The sequence below is a fragment of the Oncorhynchus masou genome, chromosome 22 (assembly GCF_036934945.1).
Source record: "Oncorhynchus masou masou isolate Uvic2021 chromosome 22, UVic_Omas_1.1, whole genome shotgun sequence".
NCBI classification, from domain to species: domain Eukaryota; kingdom Metazoa; phylum Chordata; class Actinopteri; order Salmoniformes; family Salmonidae; genus Oncorhynchus; species Oncorhynchus masou.
Genome location: NC_088233.1, coordinates 39,849,881 through 39,874,080, shown reverse-complemented (window position 1 = coordinate 39,874,080; position 24,200 = coordinate 39,849,881). Strand labels below are relative to the sequence as shown.

Sequence of the window (24,200 nt, the reverse complement as noted above, 5' to 3'; positions counted from 1 at the left end):
AAAGAAAAGAGAGAGAGAGAGACTGGGGAAAGAAAAAAAGAGAGAGAGAGAGACTGGGGAAAGAAAAAGAGAGAGAGACTGGGGAAAGAAAAGAGAGAGAGAGACTGGGGAAAGAAAAAAAGAGAGAGAGAGAGACTGGGGAAAGAAAAGAGAGAGAGAGACTGGGGAAAGAAAAAGAGAGAGAGAGAGACTGGGGAAAGAAAAGAGAGAGAGAGAGACTGGGGAAAGAAAAGAGAGAGAGAGACTGGGGAAAAAAAAAGAGAGAGAGAGACTGGGGAAAGAAAAAGAGAGAGAGAGAGAGAGACTGGGGAAAGAAAGAGAGAGTGAGAGAGGTTGTCTAAATTCCCCTAAGTTATGTCTACACAAAATGGCACCAGGCAATGCATAACCATCAGCCAAAGCCGACAGGTGTTACCTGAAACACTGTAAACACTGTCATACAGTTTATAACAGCAGCAGAGCCAATACCTAAGACAGGGCTGTTCCAGGGGAAGGGACATGAAGCCGAGAGAGAGGTGGTTACTACTACTGCATCACCGTCACCCCCTCCTGCTGCAGTCAGAGAAAGCACCAAGCCCAACACGATACACAGCGGAACCAGCTGCATCAGCCACCAGAAGACATTGATAAGTAGTGCTTGGACGTGATTCAAAAAATATAAGCTTAGGCTGCACTGAGCCATATTTGGAATTGGTTGGCATTACTGACACTACTGCAAACTCATTCTTCACAGGGATCAAATCTGCAATATGGCAAGCATTACCCCCACCTCCGCCTGTCGGCCCACATACCAAGACAAGCACTAGATCAAATAAAGTGTAAGTAGCGATACTGTTGTGTGCTGTATACAGATGAGAAAGTGGACCGTGCATACAGTTTATGGCAGTGGTATTCAAAGTCAGGTTCGCAACCCCAATTGGGGTCGGGGTTATGACCCCAAGTGGGGTTGCTAGGGGAAATGCAATGCGGTCTCCCTGAAAAATGTAATAATCATGAGCCAATATATCAACATCTTTGAGAGTTCATTTGAAAAACACAATTTTATTGAGAAAATGTAGTTTTTGGTTTATTTTCATAGGATAAATAAATTGAAGGTTATTATTGTTGATGTAAATATCTAAATCTAGTGGGAGGTGGGGTTTTAAGGTTGTGTCAATAGATTTGGGGTAGGGTGTGGTTGAGAGGAATGCTTTGGAAAAAAAAATAGGGTCCTCAGAAATTCTGAAAGAATTGAAATACCACAGGTGGATGTCATAGAAAGACAACACAACAATGTACTTGGCCTGAAAGGGATAAAGAAGCACAAAGTCTGTATAATGTCTCATTTTGGCAGCTGAGGCACTATCTAAGAAAACAATGTCTAAATGATAACTTCCTTTCAAAAGAACACTGGTTGTTTCTTACCTTTCATTCCAAACTTCGAACGTCGGCCATATTTGTTGATGAGAACAAACAGGACAACGAGAAGGACACAGGCAAATCCAGCAAGGCCCACAGCAATAGACACCTGGAAGACGACAAGACAGGGCTTAGTGAGAGTAAGTCTCACAATATAGATATCTATCTCAAAAAAACTGAATAGCCAACAGTCATGAAGCCTACAGTAAATGCAGGGCTTGTGAAAACTGGATTAGTAGTGCAATGTTTTACTGAAAACTGCCATTATACATTCTCCGCTGGCATTAACAAAACAAAGAGAAATCAAAAAGGAGAAGCCCAAAATGAGAGAGAAAAACCGTCATACGGTATAATTAGGACCTCCAAACAATTGGAAGTCGTCTCTCCTCCCATGTCACTGCTCTCTTCCCCATTAAAACCTTCAAATGAAGAAATAATCTCCATCTCGTCAATTACAGCACAAAGATGAGCGAAATTACATTTTTAAGAAGTTGTTAAACACAGTGGCCAGAAAGGAAAAGGCAGATAGGAGCGAGCTACAAGGCGAGGGAGTGAAAAGGAAACGGATTAAAATAGCTCAAACTAAAGCCTCTTTTTAGTTGTTGTTCCCAGGAAAAAGAAGAAGAAGTTGATGTTGTGTATACAGGCTGTATCTCCACTAGATTAGAAAAGCCACTTAGTTGAGCACCACAGTGTTCTCAAACTCACCCCGAATGTGTCCTCCTCAGGCCTGTGTGTTACTGTGATGGTCGGTGTTGGAGTCCCTGTGATGAAGACAAAACAAACACCATTGATGAAAGTACTGACAGGCAACCGACAGTTACATGTGCAGTATATCCTGAATACCTAACATGCAGTCTACACAATCATTCTGAACAACTAGCCATAGGCATAGAGATGCACATACAGAGTAGGAATCCATGATGGGAGGGGAGAAGGGTGGGTATGACCTACAGTGTGTACCAGATCAAAGAATTATAGCACACGCCCACATTTCTTGCAGCTAACTGATGTTATGCTTAATGCTTTGTAAACTGTGTAGAGTCCGTTGGGTTGTTGCCCTTCACAGATCTGCTTCCATTTCTGATACAATGAGACCTTTTCAAGTCTCTCATTTGTATCCACTTCTATGGAGACACTAATGCCCCTGGGTTGCCCTCACATCATGCTCTCTGCTAACAGGCCGTGGTGCGAAGCAATGTGGTGTAGCGGAACAGAAAAGAACAGAACAGCGCCGGGTGTTTCTGATGAGCCCGTCTGTCCCGCCCGGCCTCTTCCTGCCTTCCTACCACCAAGTGGACTCATCCAACATCATTTTGAGCCCTGACAGTAACAATCTGTCACTCTTTCCCTTTCGCGTTCAGGATTTATTATGCGTGGAAAATCCCAATGAAGCTCTGGCGTGATGTCAATTTGAGAGCCTGGGGATGAAGGTCAGTGGCTGTGCTTGCCTCTACATTTACCTCCTAAATTAGAACAGATTAAAAGACTAAATGAGCCTGTTGGTCCTCCAATGATAGAGGTGTCTAGCTGTAACCTTGAGTCTTATCCAGCTAATGTAGGCAGTATAAGGTGGCAACAACATTTTGGAATTAGGGTAGTGAATATCAGAAGATTAAAATTACATCAAATGTAAGCTCCCATGACCTTTTTGTTGCTCTGCTTATTAAATAGATGCCATGGTACTATTTACGTCACTGTGCTATTTACATATTTCCTGCTACTATTTCTTGTTGACTGTCTGAAAAGGAAAATCACTTACCATAACCCCCCTAGAGTTGTTTTAATCACCTTTTGTTTCAGTTTAATCTGTGTGTTTGAGCTAGAGACTTCCAGGTTCTTGCATGTCATGGTACTATTCATGTCATGGTACTATTCGTGTCATGGTACTATCATGTCATGGTACTATTCATTTCATGGTACTATTCGTGTCATGGTACTATTTGTGTCATGGTACTATTCGTGTCATGGTACTATTCGTGTCATGGTACTATCATGTCATGGTACTATTCATTTCATGGTACTATTCGTGTCATGGTACTATTTGTGTCATGGTACTATTCGTGTCATGGTACTATTTGTGTCATGGTACTATTCGTGTCATGGTACTATTCGTGTCATGGTACTATTCATGTCATGGTACTATTCATGTCATGATACTATTCATGTCATGGTACTATTTATGTCATGGTACTATTCGAGTCATGGTACTATTTATGTCATGTACAAGTCATGTCATGGTACTATTCGTGTCATGGTACTATTTATGTCATGGTACAAGTCATGTCATGGTACTATTTATGTCATGGTACTATTTATGTCATGGTGCTATTTGTGTCATGGTACTATTCGTGTCATGGTATAATTCGTGTCATGGTACTATTTATGTCATGGTACTATTTGTGTCATGGTACTATTCGTGTCATGGTACAATTCGTGTCATGGTACTATTCATGTCATGGTACTATTCATGTCATGGTACTATTCGTGTCTTGGTACTATTCATGTAATGCTACTATTCATGTCATGGTACTATTTATGTCATGGTACTATTCGTGTCATGGTACTATTCATGTAATGCTACTATTCGTGTCATGGTACTATTCGTGTCATGGTACTATTGATGTCATGGTACTATTCGTATCATGGTACTATTTGTGTCATGGTACTATTCGTGTCATGGTACTATTCATGTCATGGTACTATTCATGTCATGGTACTATTCATGTCATGGTACCATTTATGTCATGGTACTATTCATGTCATGGTACTATTCGTGTCATGGTACTATTCATGTCATGGTACTATTCATGTCATGGTACCATTTATGTCATGGTACTGTTTGTGTCATGGTACTATTCATGTCATGGTACTATTCATGTCATGGTACTATTTATGTCATGGTACTGTTTGTGTCATGGTACTATTCATGTCATGGTACTATTCATGTCATGGTACTATTTATGTCATGGTACTATTCATGTCATGGTACTATTCATGTCTTGGTACTATTTATGTCATGGTACTATTTATGTCATGGTACTGTTTGTGTCATGGTACTATTCATGTCATGGTACTGTTTGTGTCATGGTACTATTTATGTCATGGTACTATTCATGTCATGGTACTATTCATGTCATGGTACTATTCATGTCATGGTACTGTTTGTGTCATGGTACTATTTGTGTCATGGTACTATTCGTGTCATGGTACTATTCGTGTCATGGTACTATCATGTCATGGTACTATTCATTTCATGGTACTATTCGTGTCATGGTACTATTTGTGTCATGGTACTATTCGTGTCATGGTACTATTTGTGTCATGGTACTATTCGTGTCATGGTACTATTCGTGTCATGGTACTATTCATGTCATGGTACTATTCATGTCATGATACTATTCATGTCATGGTACTATTTATGTCATGGTACTATTCGAGTCATGGTACTATTTATGTCATGTACAAGTCATGTCATGGTACTATTCGTGTCATGGTACTATTTATGTCATGGTACAAGTCATGTCATGGTACTATTTATGTCATGGTACTATTTATGTCATGGTGCTATTTGTGTCATGGTACTATTCGTGTCATGGTATAATTCGTGTCATGGTACTATTTATGTCATGGTACTATTTGTGTCATGGTACTATTCGTGTCATGGTACAATTCGTGTCATGGTACTATTCATGTCATGGTACTATTCATGTCATGGTACTATTCGTGTCTTGGTACTATTCATGTAATGCTACTATTCATGTCATGGTACTATTTATGTCATGGTACTATTCGTGTCATGGTACTATTCATGTAATGCTACTATTCGTGTCATGGTACTATTCGTGTCATGGTACTATTGATGTCATGGTACTATTCGTATCATGGTACTATTTGTGTCATGGTACTATTAGGTGTCATGGTACTATTCATGTCATGGTACTATTCATGTCATGGTACTATTCATGTCATGGTACCATTTATGTCATGGTACTATTCATGTCATGGTACTATTCGTGTCATGGTACTATTCATGTCATGGTACTATTCATGTCATGGTACCATTTATGTCATGGTACTGTTTGTGTCATGGTACTATTCATGTCATGGTACTATTCATGTCATGGTACTATTTATGTCATGGTACTGTTTGTGTCATGGTACTATTCATGTCATGGTACTATTCATGTCATGGTACTATTTATGTCATGGTACTATTCATGTCATGGTACTATTCATGTCTTGGTACTATTTATGTCATGGTACTATTTATGTCATGGTACTGTTTGTGTCATGGTACTATTCATGTCATGGTACTGTTTGTGTCATGGTACTATTTATGTCATGGTACTATTCATGTCATGGTACTATTCATGTCATGGTACTATTCATGTCATGGTACTGTTTGTGTCATGGTACTATTCATGTCATGGTACTATTTATGTCATGGTACTATTCATGTCATGGTACTATTTATGTCATGGTACTATTCATGTCATGGTACTATTCATGTCATGGTACTATTTATGTCATGGTACTATTTCTTGTTGACTGTCTGAAAAGATCACTTACCATAATCACCATAATCTGTGGGAAAAGAAGACAGAAGAGTCATCATCAGTGGCGTGTTCAACCAATGTGTATATGCACAGGGCATGTTCAAAGAAGAACGCCGCTTTCACTCTCCACTGTTAAAATAGAAAGACTCAAAACACCATCATTGCGTAGTAAAACCATGACAAGTAGTGCAGGTGTTTGAATGTAAACACAATGAAAGTGTTACTGAACGGATTTCAAAACAGAATCGAAGTAGTTTGAAACAACCAAAGTGTTTCTTCAATCTGGATCATTGTGTTTTTCAGAGAGTGATGTGAAAAGACTTTCTAGTGTTTCAGTATATGTAAAAGGCCGCACCATAACACACAAATAATGTTTTGGCAGACACTGTCTCTCAGACAGTATAATCAAATGTTTTTAAATTGCAAATGGTTAATAGCATGAATATTGATTGATTATAATGATTTATTTAATTTCAGTTAATATTTCAATTAACATTTTAAGGAAGACACTGGTAATGTAATACTTTTCCTAGGGTAGAGTTTGGCACTAATTATAGGCCACAGTTGCCATGCAACTTTGTGAGATTAAAAATAATATTACATTCCAAATGGGCTATGTAAATTAAAGCAGAGGTCAAATCAAATCACATTGTATTGGTCACATTCCCTCTAGCAAACTCTATGGTCAAATATATAAACAGGCAAATTTGCGTGTGCTTCCCCTGTCTTTGGGTCCTTCATAAACTCAGACAGCTGAGAGCACACCAAATACTCAGATGAAACGCTCCAAAACAATCCAAGAAAGTATGTGTCAATAAAAATGAGAGTACAAAATGTTATTACATTGTAGGAAAAACGGAATTCACTCAATATGAACTTTTGTTTTGTGTAGCATTGCAGCCACTAATGCTAATAGTCCAAGTTAAACAGCCTTCTCCTTACTACATGTCTTCTTACTACAACTGTCAATCATATCATCTAACTCAACTGTACTGTGCTTTAATTCATCTGAACAACCATCCATGCCGTGTACCATCTAAATATAAAGACTCAGGTCAGGACAGTAGCATAATGGATGACTGGTGGATCACATTGAGCCCTGTGGGCTTAAGTTTTGTACAAGAGTGAGTTATTTTTTCTTCCATGAAAGTGAAATATAATGTCACATTTTTTATTTAGAAGAATATGATAAATACCTTACAGATTCAACTGTCTTACTTTATCAACATAAAATTGTGAAAGACCTGTTAAATGTTTTGTCATTTGATCATTTGCATTTGAAGCTTCAATCAGGTCTTGAACAAGTACTAAATAATTCACAACTATATTTTCTCGTGTTCTTTGTTTGAGCAAAACACTGGCCCTTTGACCTTTCGGAATGACCAATGACGAGTTCAGTTACACCATCTATACATGTGGAGCGGCTCTCATTTACAGTAAACTGGAAACTCTGGAAGGATCTAGTTCTGCACTAAACAGGATGTGAAACACCAAATCATTTTCAACCTTTTACAGATTAGTGGGCCCAATGGGCCTGGACCAGGGTTGAGGGGAACTGTTATAGGCCAAATGTTGCTGGAGCTGCTAACAAAACATTTCATCTGACATTCTTGTGAGCAGTGCTGTTGTGATTACCATTGTATTACTATTTATTGCTATTAAAAAATATATTTCAAACGTTTTTTTGTGCTGTCTTGGTATGATGGGTGGGGTGGGAGGGAGGGGAATGAAGGACCTGGGAGCTTGTACTGTTATCAAATGACAATCTACAAGTAAAGGATTTCTCTCTAAAGAATAGAGCAACATTCCCAATGAGATCTTATCTTCACCTCTAAATAAATCCCCTTTATTAATAGAGGCGTGACAGCGAGAGAGACTGTTTCTACATTCACCAGAGAACCCGTTAATAAGACAGTAGCACTTAACAGTTTAAGCTCTGCTGCTCCGATCCATGCAATATCCTGTTGGACTCACGAAAGGTCGCAGGTATAAAGCTACTTTTTACCTGCATTGCTCTACATAGCTACTATGGCAAGTCAAATCTACCTACCGTCTGAAAACGGGGCGTTGAGGAAGTGTCCATACACTGTCTTGGTGGTGACTCCTAGGAAGTTGCTAGCTTCCAGAGTGTAGTTGCCGTTGTTGTGGTGCGTGGGGTCCTTGAAGTTGAGGCATCCCTCTAGGTAGTCCTGGTAGGTATCCATCTCAGTGCGGATGTAGTCACTGGGGGGGATCTCCTTGTCCCGGTGGAACCAGCGCAGGGTAGGCTGGGGGTTACCACGCACTGTGAACTCTATGCAGGTTTCATGGCGACGCTCGGGCTCGTCTAGCTTCAGGATGGTGGGGGGGACTGTTGGGAGGGAGGACAGACATAAACGAGGTATGTCAGAGATGTGTTTTCAATGTGTTGGCATCATGACATGTGACACACACAATCTTCTAGTTACACTATGTGCCAATGTTCAGGGGGTGTGACTTGTTATTTCTTGCTTGTGAGTGGTTTGAAGGCCAGCAGTATGAATGGTGTTTTGTTGATCTCTGAAGCTGCTGCTAGGATGTGGCTGCTGACCACAGGACCATTGGGTTGTCTCCAGGCTTTTGGCTGAGTGGACACATCACCCGCTCTGAAGGATGGCAGCCAGAGGCAGTAATAATATCACACCTCATAAAAGCGCCCACCATATACTGTAACTCCACAGCCATGGTCGGTATGTTGAAAGCTAGCTAACCATCTGCAATTACAGGGCTGTAAATGTGCCATACTGAGCTCACATAAAGCATCAATCATACTTCGATTCACTGTTAATATACACATTAAGAGAGCATGCCAATTTCTTCATTGTTAGTTAATGCAAGGTAAAACGCAGGGGGTCTCTGTGAAAACTAAGTGCTTGAGAGAGAGCAGGGAGAAAGAGAGAGCGAGAGAGAGAGAGTGTGAGAGAGGTTAAGAGAGCGTAGGAGAGAGAGAGACTTGAGTTTGCGGATCTCATCATTATCTCTGGCAATCAATACTGTATGTATTGGGTACTGAGAGAATAGTGTTACTTACACCCCTGTTGCCATCGCCCGTCAGTATGAATGTAAATGCAGGAGCAACAAACAATTATCATATTACCCTGTAATGGTATCCAGCTGATGGAAACAGTGTGGTCTAATAAAGGACGTAAGTCTGGACCAGAGAAATGTCCACCATAGTAACAATTAAATGCTTAAATTTAAAAATAATTATAGATAAAAGCAACGTTGGGGGTGTTTAACTGAAAAGAAAAGAAAAGTTCTAAATATTGTTTCAATATATGTACATTGATTGATTCATTAATTCTATGCTACTGAAATATAAATAACACACATTTTTCTAAACTAATACAATCATTCAATTTTATTGACAATATATTCACTTAGGATCTCACTTGTTGAAGGCCACAGGACTGAAAATGAATGAATGCAACAACCATGTCTGTATCTCTAGCAAACACAGTCATGGGTGGTACTGGTAACTCTAAAATTCACTCTAAAGGAACCATGTAAAATATGCAAATGCAGCTTAAACTCCTACAGCAGGGCTATTCAATTCCGATCCTGGAAGGCCGAAACATTCCTTGTTTGGGATTTTGTATGGTTCTTCAAAGGACCATCCCATTTATGGTTCTTCAGAGACCCTACAATGATTCCCTTATGCCATCGATCTCAATAACCTAATTTGGTTCCAACTTTGAGTGTTCCTTGAAAACAGTTTTTTGTGATGATCATAGGAACATCGTGCCAACATAAAGTGTGGAACCTTAGTGACGCGAATATCAAACTGACAGCAATTATTTCCTGGCTTGACTGTCAGTTAGTCTAACTAATCACCACAGCTGTTGACTCTCTGTTTTAAGGAGTTTCCAACAGACACGCCAAGCGGCTGTTGGGATGATTGGCAATTACCAAGAAAACCAAAAGAGCATGTGGTTTCATAAAGAACATCACAAACAAAAACAAATGGCTTTGCAGTGCAGCACCAGTGCACCGCCACTGAATAACTAGCAGGACCTTCCAGATGTTTCCCAACGAACAGGGTCAGAGCTCCCCTCTCCTCACTCTGCTGGAAAGCAATCGCGCACATTATGTGATGAACATTCTATAAATCGCTGTCATCTTTCACGGAAAGGACTACTGCCTTCTCATCAATGAAGCATCCAAGGGAAGCACCCGCCAGCTCGCACGGATCAATACTCAACACAATGACCTCTCGGCACTTACAGAATGTAGAGGATAGGACGCATAACACTACTGATAGAATGGATAAGAGTAGGCTTAGTTATATAATGGATGGGATAGTATTGGAATGGTAAGAATAGGATAGAAAGGAGCAATGATCGAATGGATAGCATTGCATGGATATGAGTACTTATAGAATGGATAGGAGTACTTATAGAATGGATAGGAGTACTTATAGAATGGATAAGAGTACTTATAGAATGGATAGGAGTACTTATAGAATGGATTAGAGTACTTATAGAATGGATAGTACTTATAGAATGGATAAGACTACTTATAGAATGGATAGGAGTACTTATAGAATGGATAGGAGTACTTATAGAATGGATAAGAGTACTTATAGAATGGATAGGAGTACTTATAGAATGGATAGGAGTACTTATAGAATGGATAGTACTTATAGAATGGATAAGAGTACTTATAGAATGGATAGGAGTACTTATAGAATGGATCGGAGTACTTATAGAATGGATAGGAGTACTTATAGAATGGATAGGAGTACTTATAGAATGGATAAGAGTACTTATAGAATGGATAGGAGTACTTATAGAATGGATAAGAGTAGTTACTGGGTAGCCTAGTGGTTAGAGTGTTGGGCCAGTAACAGAAAGGTTGCTAGAGAGGTTGAAAGGTTGAATCCCCGAGCTGACAAGGTAAAAATCTGTCGTCCTGCCCCTGAACAAGGCCGCTAACCAGCTGTTCCTAGGCCGTCATTGTAAATAAGCATTTGTTCTTAACTGACTTGCCTAGTAAAATAAAATAAAACTTACAGAATGGATGAGTAGTTATCCAACATAAACAATCTCTCTAGATTGTAGCCTAAGTTCAATAGTCATCATAAAAGGGAGGTTCCTTAATGAGGCATTTTACACATATAATTCCACTAGTCTACTTTATAGAAGAATGTACATATGCATGGCAGCATTTACATAAAATAATACAATTAAACATCTCATTAAAAGGGAAATCTGCAGTTGTTACATCCATTTTTTTTTTTACCTGTAAATGAATCATATATACCCATCCCTCGGCTTTTTACTGAAACAGGGGTGGGGAGAACACTTTGTTATTGCTTCAGCTGCAGATTGCCGCTTTAACTGCATTTAAAATCTAAATAGTGTTGTAACAAGGTGCTTTACACCTCTACATTATTCATGGTCTGACTGTGAGCTGAATATTGGTGTTATCTGTTGGTACATTGGCCTCTGAGATGAATATTGGTGTTATATGTTGGTACATTGGCCTCTGAGATGAATATTGGTGTTATCTGTGGGTACGTTGGCCTCTGAGATGAATATTGGTGTTATCTGTGGGTACGTTGGCCTCTGAGATGAATATTGGTGTTATCTGTTGGTACATTGGCCTCTGAGATGAATATTGGTGTTATCTGTTGGTACGTTGGCCTCTGAGATGAATATTGGTGTTATCTGTTGGTACATTGGCCTCTGAGATGAATATTGGTGTTATCTGTGGGTACATTGGCCTCTGAGATGAATATTGGTGTTATCGTTTGGTACATTGGCCTCTGAGATGAATATTGGTGTTATCTGTGGGTACGTTGGCCTCTGAGATGAATATTGGTGTTATCTGTGGGTACGTTGGCCTCTGAGATGAATATTGGTGTTATCTGTTGGTACATTGGCCTCTGAGATGAATATTGAGCTGAATACCATCATCAAACAGCAAACACTTGAGAGTGTTTGTGATCTGCAATTTGATAAATAAAATGTTGAACTTGAACTGGTCATTGGTAGCTACGTACAATGGACAGTGAGCTGGATGGAGGCGTTGGCCATCCCCACTTTGTTCTCTGCTATACAGGTCAGCATGTAGAAGTTGTCATCACGGCTCACGTTGACCAGGGTCAGGTTGATGGAGTGGACATTGGGCCAGTACACGTTAGACTGGACAGAGCAGGAGAGAAAGACAAGTGAGTGATACTGTAGGATAAAAACAGTGCATTGGGGCAGACAATTTATTTTATTCAGCTACAATTCTCTGCATAAAGCAGGTTAATTGCATTTTCAGAAAGCTATGAAAAATCACAAGCACACAAACACAGTTGGTGTCAGTTCCATTTAATTTCCTCAATTGGACATAGAATTTATCTTCAGAGCACAACAACAGAATTCCAGAACTGCCTGGAATCTAAATAGAATGCACCCTAAAGTTGCACTGTAGCTAAAACTAACTCCAAGGTCACACGCCAAGTTGTTTCCTGCAGCTACCTAGAGACAAAGCACAATGGTTCGACCATTACAATGAAGAATAGCACAGCACATTATGGGTTCCTTTGTGTGTGTCCTGGCTAACCCACCTGGTGAGTGTTGATGGAGTGGAGGTCATTGACGGTCCAGTCCACCTCAGGGAGGGGGGATCCAGATCCATTACAGGTGACGGTGACTCTGTCCCCCTCAATCACTGTGAGATTATAGTGGGTCACACTAATGTCCGGCAAGTCTGGTGGGGCGAGGGAGAGGGGGGGGGGGGCAGAGAGAGAAAGAGAGAGAGAATACAATAGCAGCCAGACACAGCACACTTGAAATTCTGACAGAGACACTTTAAGCTATTGTGAATTCTATTTGTGAGCGGGACAGGAAGGAACAAGCAGAGGTTCACAAAGGTGAGTTGTCATCACTCTTTTTGCTTGACTCTCATGAGATAAGTTACGTCAGGCGTTTAGGTAATTCTTGTGAAAGTGATATATATGGCCTACCCACTGGGCAGACAAATTTAAACCTCTACTTTTGATTTACATTTGGTTGAGTTGTCAACTCATGTGAATTCAACGTTAGTTGACAATCTATGGCAATGGATGGAGGTTAAATGTTGAGTGAAAAAAATACTAAATTCCTCTACGTTGATGACGTTTTGCAAATCAAATCAGTTTTCCACGTTGATTCAACGTCATCAGACATAATTTTGGGGGATGAAATGATGTGGAAACAATGTTGATTCAACCAGTTTCTTCAACCATGGGATGATTGAAGAGTGTGGAGAGGGGATCATGGCGGTGGTGGCTCGTACCACAGAGGGAGATATTCATAGCTTGGAGAGGGATCTTGGAGGCTCCGTTGTTGCAGAATAACAGCTGGGTGTGCAGGCCAGCCTCCCCTCGCTGCTGCCACAGCTGAATCCAGCGGATATCACAGCCACACTCAAACACCACTTCTTCCAGCCTCCTGTTAGAGAGAGAGAGAGAGAGAGAGAGAGAGAGAGAGAGAGAGAGAGAGAGAGAGAGAGAGAGAGAGAGAGCGCAAGAGAATATAGGAGAGGATGAGAAAATATATGTTGAGAAACAACACAATGCAACTGTGGTCATTTAATGTGCAGTCAGATGTACGTGAAGGACATTGTTATCATTCAGTCCAGCCCCAAACATTGATCACAACATGCCTGGGGAGGAACTGGAGACACTTCATCTCATCTCCAGGCCAGGTTGGGCTAACTGTACCGTGTGACTGGGGCTGGGAGAGGGTGGACATGATTTGGACTTGCTTTTCCCTCAACAAACATGGGCCCTGCATGAGCCCTGGCTAAATCATTCATATAAAAAAACCTCATAGGTAAATGTCTGTCCCTGCGTGAAAATCGGTGAAACAAAACCCTGTGTGTTCACGCTATAGACTTCCTTTCTGCATGGGCTGCGTCGCGATCCACTGAATCCGCCCATGTCGGCCATTCGCCTATGTGGTAGACAGGCACTTCCCAAGTCAGTGTTGTTGGAAATGATAGGATGCCAAAAAGTTACTTTCACAAAAACGTCTGTCAAGTCCAAATGGTTTGAACTAGAAACTATTTAGTCTACCCCACTATTGAAAGCTGAGACTCTCAAAAGCACAAGCATGTAGGCTGTTTTGCTCTACGTTTTGCTCTACAAGCATCACATCTGAAGGCAAACCGGTATCAGGAGGAAAACATTTACGGAAGTGAATTGGGCATTTCCACGTCAAAGGTATATGGGTCTTTTTTTAATCTCATAGATATAGGATAGACAAATCAAATGATTTGTTTTTACTATATGTTTTGCTATGTATGAATATGTTATTCAATGCATTTTATGTGTTAATAGCAGTAAGGCCAAATTCAATGTGTCATCCACAAAAATTATAAAAACACAGTCATGGGAAGTGCAAATATAACATCACAAATCACCCAGAAAAACAGTTACATTCCTCCACAAATAATAAAACTCCCCATTTCAATCATTAAAATTACCCGAACATCACCAAAACATCAAGATAAAATGTATTTTGAATTTTGTTCCAGAAATTCAGTGTATTAAAAAGAACCTCTGTGAACGGTTAGGCAACATAGCTGTCTATACTTCAACAGTGTAGTTCGATAAGACGGAAGTTGTGATGAAGTAGGGCCTTATAATGAAGTAGGGCCTTATAACCAAAAAGGGAGTCATGTGGAGATATACGGGTATTTAGCGAAGTCCAGCCAATCTTTTAATACAAGATGTAGCGATGAGTATCAAAACTGTCACTTGTAACAAACAAACAAATATCAACATAATCAAGAACAGATGAAAAAGGTTGACTGAAAGTTTAATCTGCTTCCTACTGCTTAGAGAAGGGCACAATCTGTTTAAGTAGAAAAAGCCAACTTTAAATCTTAGCTTCTTAACCAGCTGATCTATATGTTTTTAAAATGTCAAATCCATATTAATCCAAATGCTTAAGTATTTATATATTGGAACACGTTTGATTGGAGAACCATCTAATGACTGAACATTTAGTTAATCTGAAACATTCTTACGAGAGTTTAAAAACAACATGTATTTTGTTTTGCCTGTATTAAGCACACGTTTTCAATCAGCAAGTGATTCCTGTATAGCTATAATATCTGACTGTAGTTTTGACACAGCCAGATCAACAGTCAGGGCAATAGCATACATAATAGTATCATCAGCATATAGATGAAGTTCACCATTTTTAACAGATTGACCAATGGGATTTATATAAACGGTGAAGAGAGCTGGTCCAAAAATTGACCCCTGTGGTACCTTTATGTACTTCAAGAAATTCTGACTTAATCCCATCAATTACAATGTGCTGAGTTCTGTCACTAAGACAATCACGGAACCATGAACAGGTGTCAGAGCTCATGCCCATCGAGAACAACTTATTCAATAAAATACAAACATCAATGCCCTTATGGAGTAGCAGCACAAAAGCGGATTTCCATAATTTTGGAATATTTCCCGAAAACAATGTTTTTTATTTGATTTAAATGTACCCCTTTTTCTCCCCAATTTCATGGTATCCAATTGTTTTAGTAGCTACTATCTTGTCTCATCGCTACAACTCCCGTACGGGCTCCGGAGAGACGAAGGTTGAAAGTCATGCTTCCTCCGATACACAACCCAACCAAGCCGCACTGCTTCTTAACACAGCGTGCATCCAACCAAGGAAGCCAGCCAGCACCAATGTGTCAGAGGAAACACCGTGCACCTGGCAACCTTGGTTGGCGTACACTGCGCCTGGCCCGCCACAGGAGTCGCTGGTGCATGATGAGATAAGGATATCCCTACCGGACAAACCCGGACGATGCTAGGCCAATTGTGCGTCGCCCCACGGACCTCCCGGTCACAGCCGGTTACAACAGAGCCTGCGCTCAAACCCAGGGTCTCTGGTGGCACAGCTGGTGCTGCAGTACAACGCTCGTAACCACTGCACCACCCGGGAGGCCCTGAAAACAATGTTAAATAAAAAATGTGGGTTATTGAGCCAACAATGACGTGCGCTGCACACTTAAGCAGACCAGGATCCAATTGGTCGGCCCCTGTGGATTTCTTGTTGTCTAATGCTAGCAAAGCATCTAGGACTTCTTTTTCTGTAAATAGCCTAAAAGAAAAGCTTTGACTATCATTCAGCAAGTTTCCCCTATCAGCATCCAGCCCAATATCACTGTGAATAGGCTTAAAAGTTATTTCTTGCTGAAATAGTGCTTTTAACATACAATGTTTACTTACATATTTGACACACACTGAAATACATGTTTATTTACACTTTAGTATTCGTTATGTCCTCACCTGGTATTTGAACTCAGAATCTCTTGGTTCACAGCATTCCAATCCTCCTGCTATGTCACATGTCTGTGTATATAACAGATATCACCTGTATTGCAACAACTTTCCACTTCAAAATAAAGCTTGGCTCTGGTAAAAGTACAATCAATAAAAACTATTTTATTTATCATAGTGATTAATATTAAAACAGGGTAATTTGCCACACCAACATTAGACAACTGTAGAGAAAAAAATAAGTAAATCAAATCAATGATGGGGAAATTAGTCAGATTAATTTATAATTGACACAGACATGGTGGCGTAGCAGGAAGATTACAATTGCCACCAAGAGATTGTGAGTTCAAATCCCAGGTGAGGACATCATAATTGCTGTATAAATTAACATGGACAATGTGTGTCAAATATGTCTCTTGAAAAATGTGTATGTTAAAAGCACTGTATTTGTGTGTAACTAGTTCCACATCCTTGATTAGGTAAGATGCCAAAATGATAATTTCTTGAGCAAACACATAATTTTAAGTTGACTGAATTTTTGCCCATGTTTTCTCATATTGGAGCAAAGTTCAGGTAACAAGAAGGCTGTGGAACCAGTTACTTAATAAAAATTAGTTGAAACAACTAGATTTTGTTGGTGTGTTATTTTAAAGACATTCTGTTAACATATGACTCCAAAGTGAACTCTTCTTGCAATCTAGAGTCTAAGGCATTTCAGATTTACATAAAATAATTTTTCACAAAGTAGTTTGTAGTGAACTACTTTTTCAAAGTAACTTTAGTTAAATCAACTCTATTTTTCTTGAGGGTAGATTTAAAGTATCTTAACTTCTCACATTGGTAGCTTGGTATATTTTCAGAGTAGCTTCCCCAACACTCTCCATATGTTCACTTAGTAGAACCCCCCCACCCAACGCCCCCCTCCAAGGGCTGGGAGCAGATGGACCTGATTTGAACTTCCCCTCAACAAACACCAGCCCTGGCTAAATCATTAATGTCACATTAATGTGAAAGATTTGGATGACACATTTTAAAATGATAGCAGGGTAAAGCTGACATCATTTTCATACAAACTAAACATTTTCATTGTAGAACCACCCAGAGCAAATACACTTTGAAATCCAATATGCTTTGGTGGGTGTCTGTAAATTTCAATATTGAAAATAGAATATCACAGTGCATGAGGATGTACTGTACAGTAAGGCTCATATTATTCTGAAAAAGGATCAATGATGGTTGGAGAACAGAAGGGAGGGAGGGGTGTGATGTCAATACCCTGTGATGTTCCACACATGCAGTACCCACGACCCCCCTCACACCCCGGCCCTCCAGATCCTCACACCCAGGCAGCTCCGGTGAAGAGTGTGGGGCTCTGATGAGACACACTGGGTAGATATCACTGTTTGCTCCCCCTCTGCTGCTTCAAACAAACCTTTATATGGCATCATGTCATTTCCTCAATTTTAACCCTTAGCTGGATTCTCCGGTACTCTAATATACTTTTAGCCAGCACTTCTGAAAGTAGCACTCACCAAAAATTGCGATTTCTTGGATAATTGATATAAAACAGTAATTCTGTTCGTGAACTACATCATCCTAAAGCAGGAGGTTTAAAACATATTAGCAGTCGCCAAAGTTCCCGGAAGACGTCTTTAAGACACATTTATCCAGACATTTCGTATTCATTAAGATTCGGAGAATGGGTCAAATGAACAGCCCTCACAATTCTTGTGCAATAATCAAATATTCAACGTGCCCATTGTTCTCACAGCAATTACAACACTATTCCTTTTCTTTCTTTCGTCCTCATCCTGGGAAAACTACTTTCCACTTTTGACATCTTTCCTGACTTTGCAATTATCATCACATTTGTCACATTTGTCTATGGACCAGAAAAGACTATGAAGTGGCAGTTAGGTTGTCTAATCCCTTTAGTTCCACATGATGTGCACCACTCGCTTAAAGGGCCCTGGCTGCCTGCTGCATAGCTCTCTAAGGGCCTAGCTTGTCCCTCTATAGGGCTGGGGGAGGAGCTTCTATCTGATCTCCATGGGTGGTACAGCACAGCACACCGGGTCCAACATATGGAAAGAGAGAAAAAACACCTAGACCTGGACGACATTTCATTAACACCGCATCATCTCAGCTAGCTGTGTGCATGCACGCTTATTGATGAACCATTTTGGCAAAATAGAGATAACCTCTCTCATTTACAAGATGGGGTCAGAGAGTGTCAAGTCAAATAAAATCTCATTTGATTTGATACGTGCTTCATAGACTAACAGTGAAATGCTTACTTCTGGGTCCTTTTCCAACCATGCAGAGTTAAAGATAATGTAAAACATTTAATAAAAAAGAGAATTAGTGACAGAAGGCAAAAATACACAGTAAATAACGAATAAAAATAACAAGTAAAAATAACATGACTACATACAGGGAGTAGAAAACATCATGGCTGTAGACAGGGAGTAGAAAACATCATGGCAATAGACAGGGAGTAGAAAACAACATGGCTATAGACAGGGAGTAGAAAACATCATGGCTATAGACAGGGAGTGTAAAACAACATGGCTATAGACAGGGAGTAGAAAACATCATGGCTATAGACAGGGATTAGAAAACATCATCGCTATAGACAGGGATTAGAAAACATCATGGCTATAGACAGGGATTAGAAAACATCATGGCTATAGACAGGGATTAGAAAACAACATGACTATAGACAGGGATTAGAAAACATCATGGCTATAGACAGGGATTAGAAAACAACATGACTATATACAGGGATTAGAAAACAACATGACTATATACAGGGAGTAGAAAACAACATGACTATATACAGGGATTAGAAAACAACGTGACTATATACAGGGAGTAGAAAACATCATGGCTATAGACAGGGAGTAGAAAACATCATGGCTATAGACAGGGAGTAGAAAACATCATGGCTATAGACAGGGAGTAGAAAACATCATGGCTATAGACAGGGAGTAGAAAACATCATGGCTATATACAGGGAGTAGAAAACAACATGGCTATAGACAGGGAGTAGAAAACATCATGGCTATAGACAGGGAGTAGAAAACAACATGGCTATAGACAGGGATTAGAAAACAACATGGCTATAGACAGGGAGTAGAAAACATCATGGCTATATACAGGGAGTAGAAAACAACATGGCTATAGACAGGGAGTAGAAAACATCATGGCTATAGACAGGGAGTAGAAAACATCATGGCTATATACAGGGAGTAGAAAACAACATGGCTATAGACAGTGAGTAGAAAACAACATGGTTATAGACAGAGATTAGAAAACAACATGGCTATATACAGGGAGTAGAAAACAACATGGCTATAGACAGGGATTAGAAAACAACATGACTATATACAGGGAGTAGAAAACATCATGGCTATAGACAGGGATTAGAAAACAACATGGTTATAGACAGGGGTTAGAAAACAACATGGCTATAGACAGTGAGTAGAAAACATCATGGCTATAGACAGTGAGTAGAAAACAACATGGCTATATACAGGGAGTAGAAAACAACATGGCTATAGACAGTGAGTAGAAAACAACATGGCTATATACAGGGAGTAGAAAACAACATGGCTATAGACAGGGATTAGAAAACAACATGGTTATAGACAGAGATTAGAAAACAACATGGCTATATACAGGGAGTAGAAAACAACATGGCTATAGACAGGGATTAGAAAACAACATGACTATATACACGGAGTAGAAAACATCATGGCTATAGACAGGGATTAGAAAACAACATGGTTATAGACAGGGATTAGAAAACAACATGGCTATAGACAGTGAGTAGAAAACAACATGGCTATAGACAGGGATTAGAAAACAACATGGCTATAGACAGGGATTAGAAAACAACATGGTTATAGACAGGGATTAGAAAACAACATGGCTATAGACAGTGAGTAGAAAACAACATGGCTATATACATGGAGTAGAAAACAACATGGCTATAGACAGTGATTAGAAAACAACACGGCTATAGACAGGGAGTAGAAAACAACATGGCTATACACAGGGAGTAGAAAACAACATGGTTATAGACAGGGATTAGAAAACAACATGGCTATATACAGGGATTAGAAAACAACATGGCTATATACAGGGAGTAGAAAACAACATGGCTATATACAGGGATTAGAAAACAACATGGCTGTAGATAGGGAGTAGAAAAGGGAGTAGAAAACATCATGGCTATATACAGGGAGTAGAAAATAACATGGCTATATACAGGGAGTAGAAAACAACATGGCTATAGACAGGGAATAGAAAACATCATGGCCATACACAGGGAGTGCATACCAAATTGCAATCACAGCCATCGTTATACACTAGGCAACACGCAGTTCTGGCTCAGAGGCGGGAAGAGTCACACTCACAGAGTTAATCTCTTCAAATGAAGATGTATTTGGTTACAATGAATGGACTAATTTGGTTTGGTGCCGCATTCTGTTCTGTCCGAGGTCAGAGTAACCTGGGTTCACTGTTCCATGTGTGTCTGATGCAGCTCTGATGAGTGGTGAGCAAAGGCTTCCCACTTAAGAACATAACATAACACTTAAGAACTTAACATAACAACAACAAAAACTTAATGAAGTGTGTGTGTGTGTGTGTGTGTGTGTGTGTGTGTGTGTGTGTGTGTGTGTGTGTGTGTGTGTGTGTGTGTGTGTGTGTGTGTGTGTGTGTGTGTGTGTGCGTAGGCAGATGGTCTCTTTTCTTACTCAGTACCATGACAACATAAAGATAGCCAATGGGGAGTTTGGCCATAGCACTGATTTACTGATTGTGGCCTGTGAGACTTAAATCATTTGCATGTCTTCCACTGACCTGATTAAAACATCAAATTAACCTTTGGAAAGGTCAAGGTGTCGTGATGCTAGAAAAACACATGGGAGTCCCGTAGCCTATACGAAGAGCTGGAAATTGCTAATAACATAAAACTTAAACCACTGTTATTTCCTGTTATGTATTAAACATTGGTATCTGCTTTTAAATGGCTAATTTAGCAAAGTGGTAGGTGGGGAGAGACATTGTATAGAATGTGACAACAGAGAAATACATTTGATTTTATTTAAATTTGTATTAACTTGTATTTATTCAGGGTAGCCCAATTGAGACCAGGGTCTCATTCCCAATGGTACAACCATTTTGTCACAACCATTTACATTCCAATTAAAACAAGAATAATAAAAATAACCACAAGGCACAACCTCAACACCACAATTTCAACAAAGAAACCACTAGAATCAATGGAAACAACTGCAATCCTCAATGAAGGAATTCAACACCAGAGCCATAAACTGCTCTAGCAGCACCAGATAATCAAGATGCAAGGAATTTTGTAGGTTATTCCAACAATGGGGGGCACTAAAATGATTTACCTAAATTGGTCAAGACCAGAGGGACCTCAAGAGTTAACAATCCTTCGAGAAGGTTTGGTAGCTGATTATTTTATATGTTAGCAACAAAGTTAGGTAAGTTGGAAGCTTGTGTAGTACAGCCTTGTAAACAAAAAGGGAGTAACGAATTGATCTAAGGGACTTCAATGAGGACAAGCCAAACTTTTGATACAGGATGCAGTGGTGAGTATTAAACCTGTCACCAGTGATGAAATGAATGCCACGATGTTAGACTGCATCCTAAGGTGGTGGCTGCTGCAATCTGGTAAATGGAATCACCATCGTCAAGAACTGGCAGGAAAGTTGACTGTACAATCTGCTTCCTGCTATTTAGGGAGAGCCTAGATCTATTTCTAAAAAAGAAGCCCACATTGAATCTTTGCTTTTAAACGGTGTGTTTTTTCAAACAGGAAGTCTTTGTAAATCCAAATGGCCAGATATTTGTAGATGGGAATCCGATCAATGGAAGAACCATCAAATGAATACATATGTAGTCCATCTGAAACATTCTTGCGAGAACTAGAGAACAACATGTGTTTAGTCTTGCCCGCATCAAGTACAAGTTTTAAACTAACCAAAGCTTTCTGTAAGGTATCAAGATCAGATTGCAGCTCTGAAATAGCCTGGTTAACAGTTGGGGCAATGGCATACACAACAGTGTTGTCTGTTAAAACAGATGGACCAATATTATTCTATAAATAGTAAAGAAAACAGGTCCTATTACTCATCCATTCAGGACTATATTATACAGTACAGTATTGTACATGAAATCATGCGTAGAGAGGTGTGGCCTGAATCAAAATAGCTCCCATTTTCTAGCTGGACTGGGAATTGAACTGCCTGCCACATACGCTTACCATGATAAATTAGACACAACGGTTTTTCATCAGTTTAAGGTAAAGTTGGTGATGAGCAATTTAACAAGATCCTTACAGTACGTGAGTGCTCACTTAGTGGCAATAGCTATGCCAATACACCTAAATGATCCCCTATTAACTACTGTATTCTCTAGGCAAACTGGCTGATGTTAATGTTAGCTGTACACATAACGAGTTAGTGTCGCCATACTTAGTGAAATCCCAGTTACACGCACAATTTTATATATACATATAGTGCCAGATAAGGGTTATTTGGCTTGTAACCATAGCGGAACCCTGATTTGGTGCTATATGGAACTTTTTTTTTGAAGGTTCTATAAAGACCCATGCTCATAAGGTTCTAAATGGAACCTGTATGGTGCCAAAAAGAACCCTTTCCTAAGGTTTTATAAAGAAATGCTTTCATGGTTCGTTATAGAAATGTTATGGAGAAAGGTTTTAGAAAGAATGTTTCTCAGTCTCAAAGGTTCTTTGTAGAACCATACAGGGATTTCTATTCTGATTTAATTGCCATATTATATTTGTTAAATTCCATAGGTTTTATTATTGTGTTTATTATATGGGTCAGTATGGTTCCACATGCTGTAGAACCCCCCCCCCCCACACACACACACACACACACAGTCTCCCTGGTTGGATTTGCATTAAACACAAGCTGATAGAGACCAGAGAGGAGCTGAACACTGCAGCAAAGGAATATGGAAAAATCAAATTTGTATTTGTATTTATTAAGGATCCCCATTAGCTGCTGCCAAGAAATGTACTGACCTGCGATCGCCTAACCTAATCTACAGTATGTAATCTCATTTTATAGATGTGGACCATATTGGAGACATCCAATAATATTTCTCTAACATATCCATAACATATCCAATAATGTTTGAGCAGGGGGGTAATAATTGGGAAGGCTGAGATTACTCTATCCACATGCATAAAACTAAATTGAATTTAGGTTCTCTCCCCACATGGTAATAATGTGAGGTGAATACATAAATGATCTGGCAGTGCCCAAGGAGAAAGAGGAGGGGGGGGGGATTAAGCCCAAATTACGAGCAGAGGCTAATTCAAGGCAGTGAATATGAATAGAACAGGGGCTAGGGATGTGACACCCTACCTTCCTCCTCAAAGATTACAGAAGCATGAGGATGACACCAGGCTTCTCTCTGCGTGGTCTTATTACCTTTCTGGTGACGTCTCAAATGATTATTGGAGCCAGGGATTAAATTGGCTTTCCTGCATCGTTAGTCTGAACCCCATATGAGAGGCCATTGTTTAATCATACTGTAATTACAGATTTAAGTCCTCCTGTCGCCACAATCTAATTATCAATCAAACGGGGTGTCACACAATTCAGGCCGATCAGCCTGTCAGTTAAACAACTGAGAAGTTATTCAGTGCAACTCACAATAAAGCCCCGAATCAAGACTTCTCCAGAAAATACTCTATGTTTGATGTACTTAAATGTAACTATCTACGACAATGAACAAAGGCAAAACAACAAGAAAACAGCTCTGACATATCCCTGAGCATCAAGCTAAAATTGCACATCATTATTTTCAAATGTGGACGGAATTGCCAACTCCAAAGCATGGTAAAGCATATCTATTTGAATCCATATGGACGTTGTGGCAAT

The 24,200-nt window shown here is 39.7% G+C and overlaps 1 protein-coding gene across 2 annotated transcripts in view; it reads right to left on the bottom strand.

The window, feature by feature from the left end:
* The window catches only part of ntrk3a (neurotrophic tyrosine kinase, receptor, type 3a), a 245,422-nt gene that overhangs the window by 113,218 nt on the left and 108,004 nt on the right, over positions 1-24,200 (bottom strand). For both annotated transcript variants that reach the window (XM_064930201.1, XM_064930202.1), the window contains exons 5-11: positions 13,245-13,399; positions 12,535-12,677; positions 11,980-12,121; positions 8,008-8,307; positions 5,971-5,985; positions 2,107-2,162; positions 1,405-1,507 (exon numbers count right to left, since the gene is read on the bottom strand). In XM_064930201.1, the coding sequence (XP_064786273.1) occupies positions 1,405-1,507; positions 2,107-2,162; positions 5,971-5,985; positions 8,008-8,307; positions 11,980-12,121; positions 12,535-12,677; positions 13,245-13,399 (914 nt within the window). The remainder of the gene's footprint in view (positions 1-1,404; positions 1,508-2,106; positions 2,163-5,970; positions 5,986-8,007; positions 8,308-11,979; positions 12,122-12,534; positions 12,678-13,244; positions 13,400-24,200) is intronic.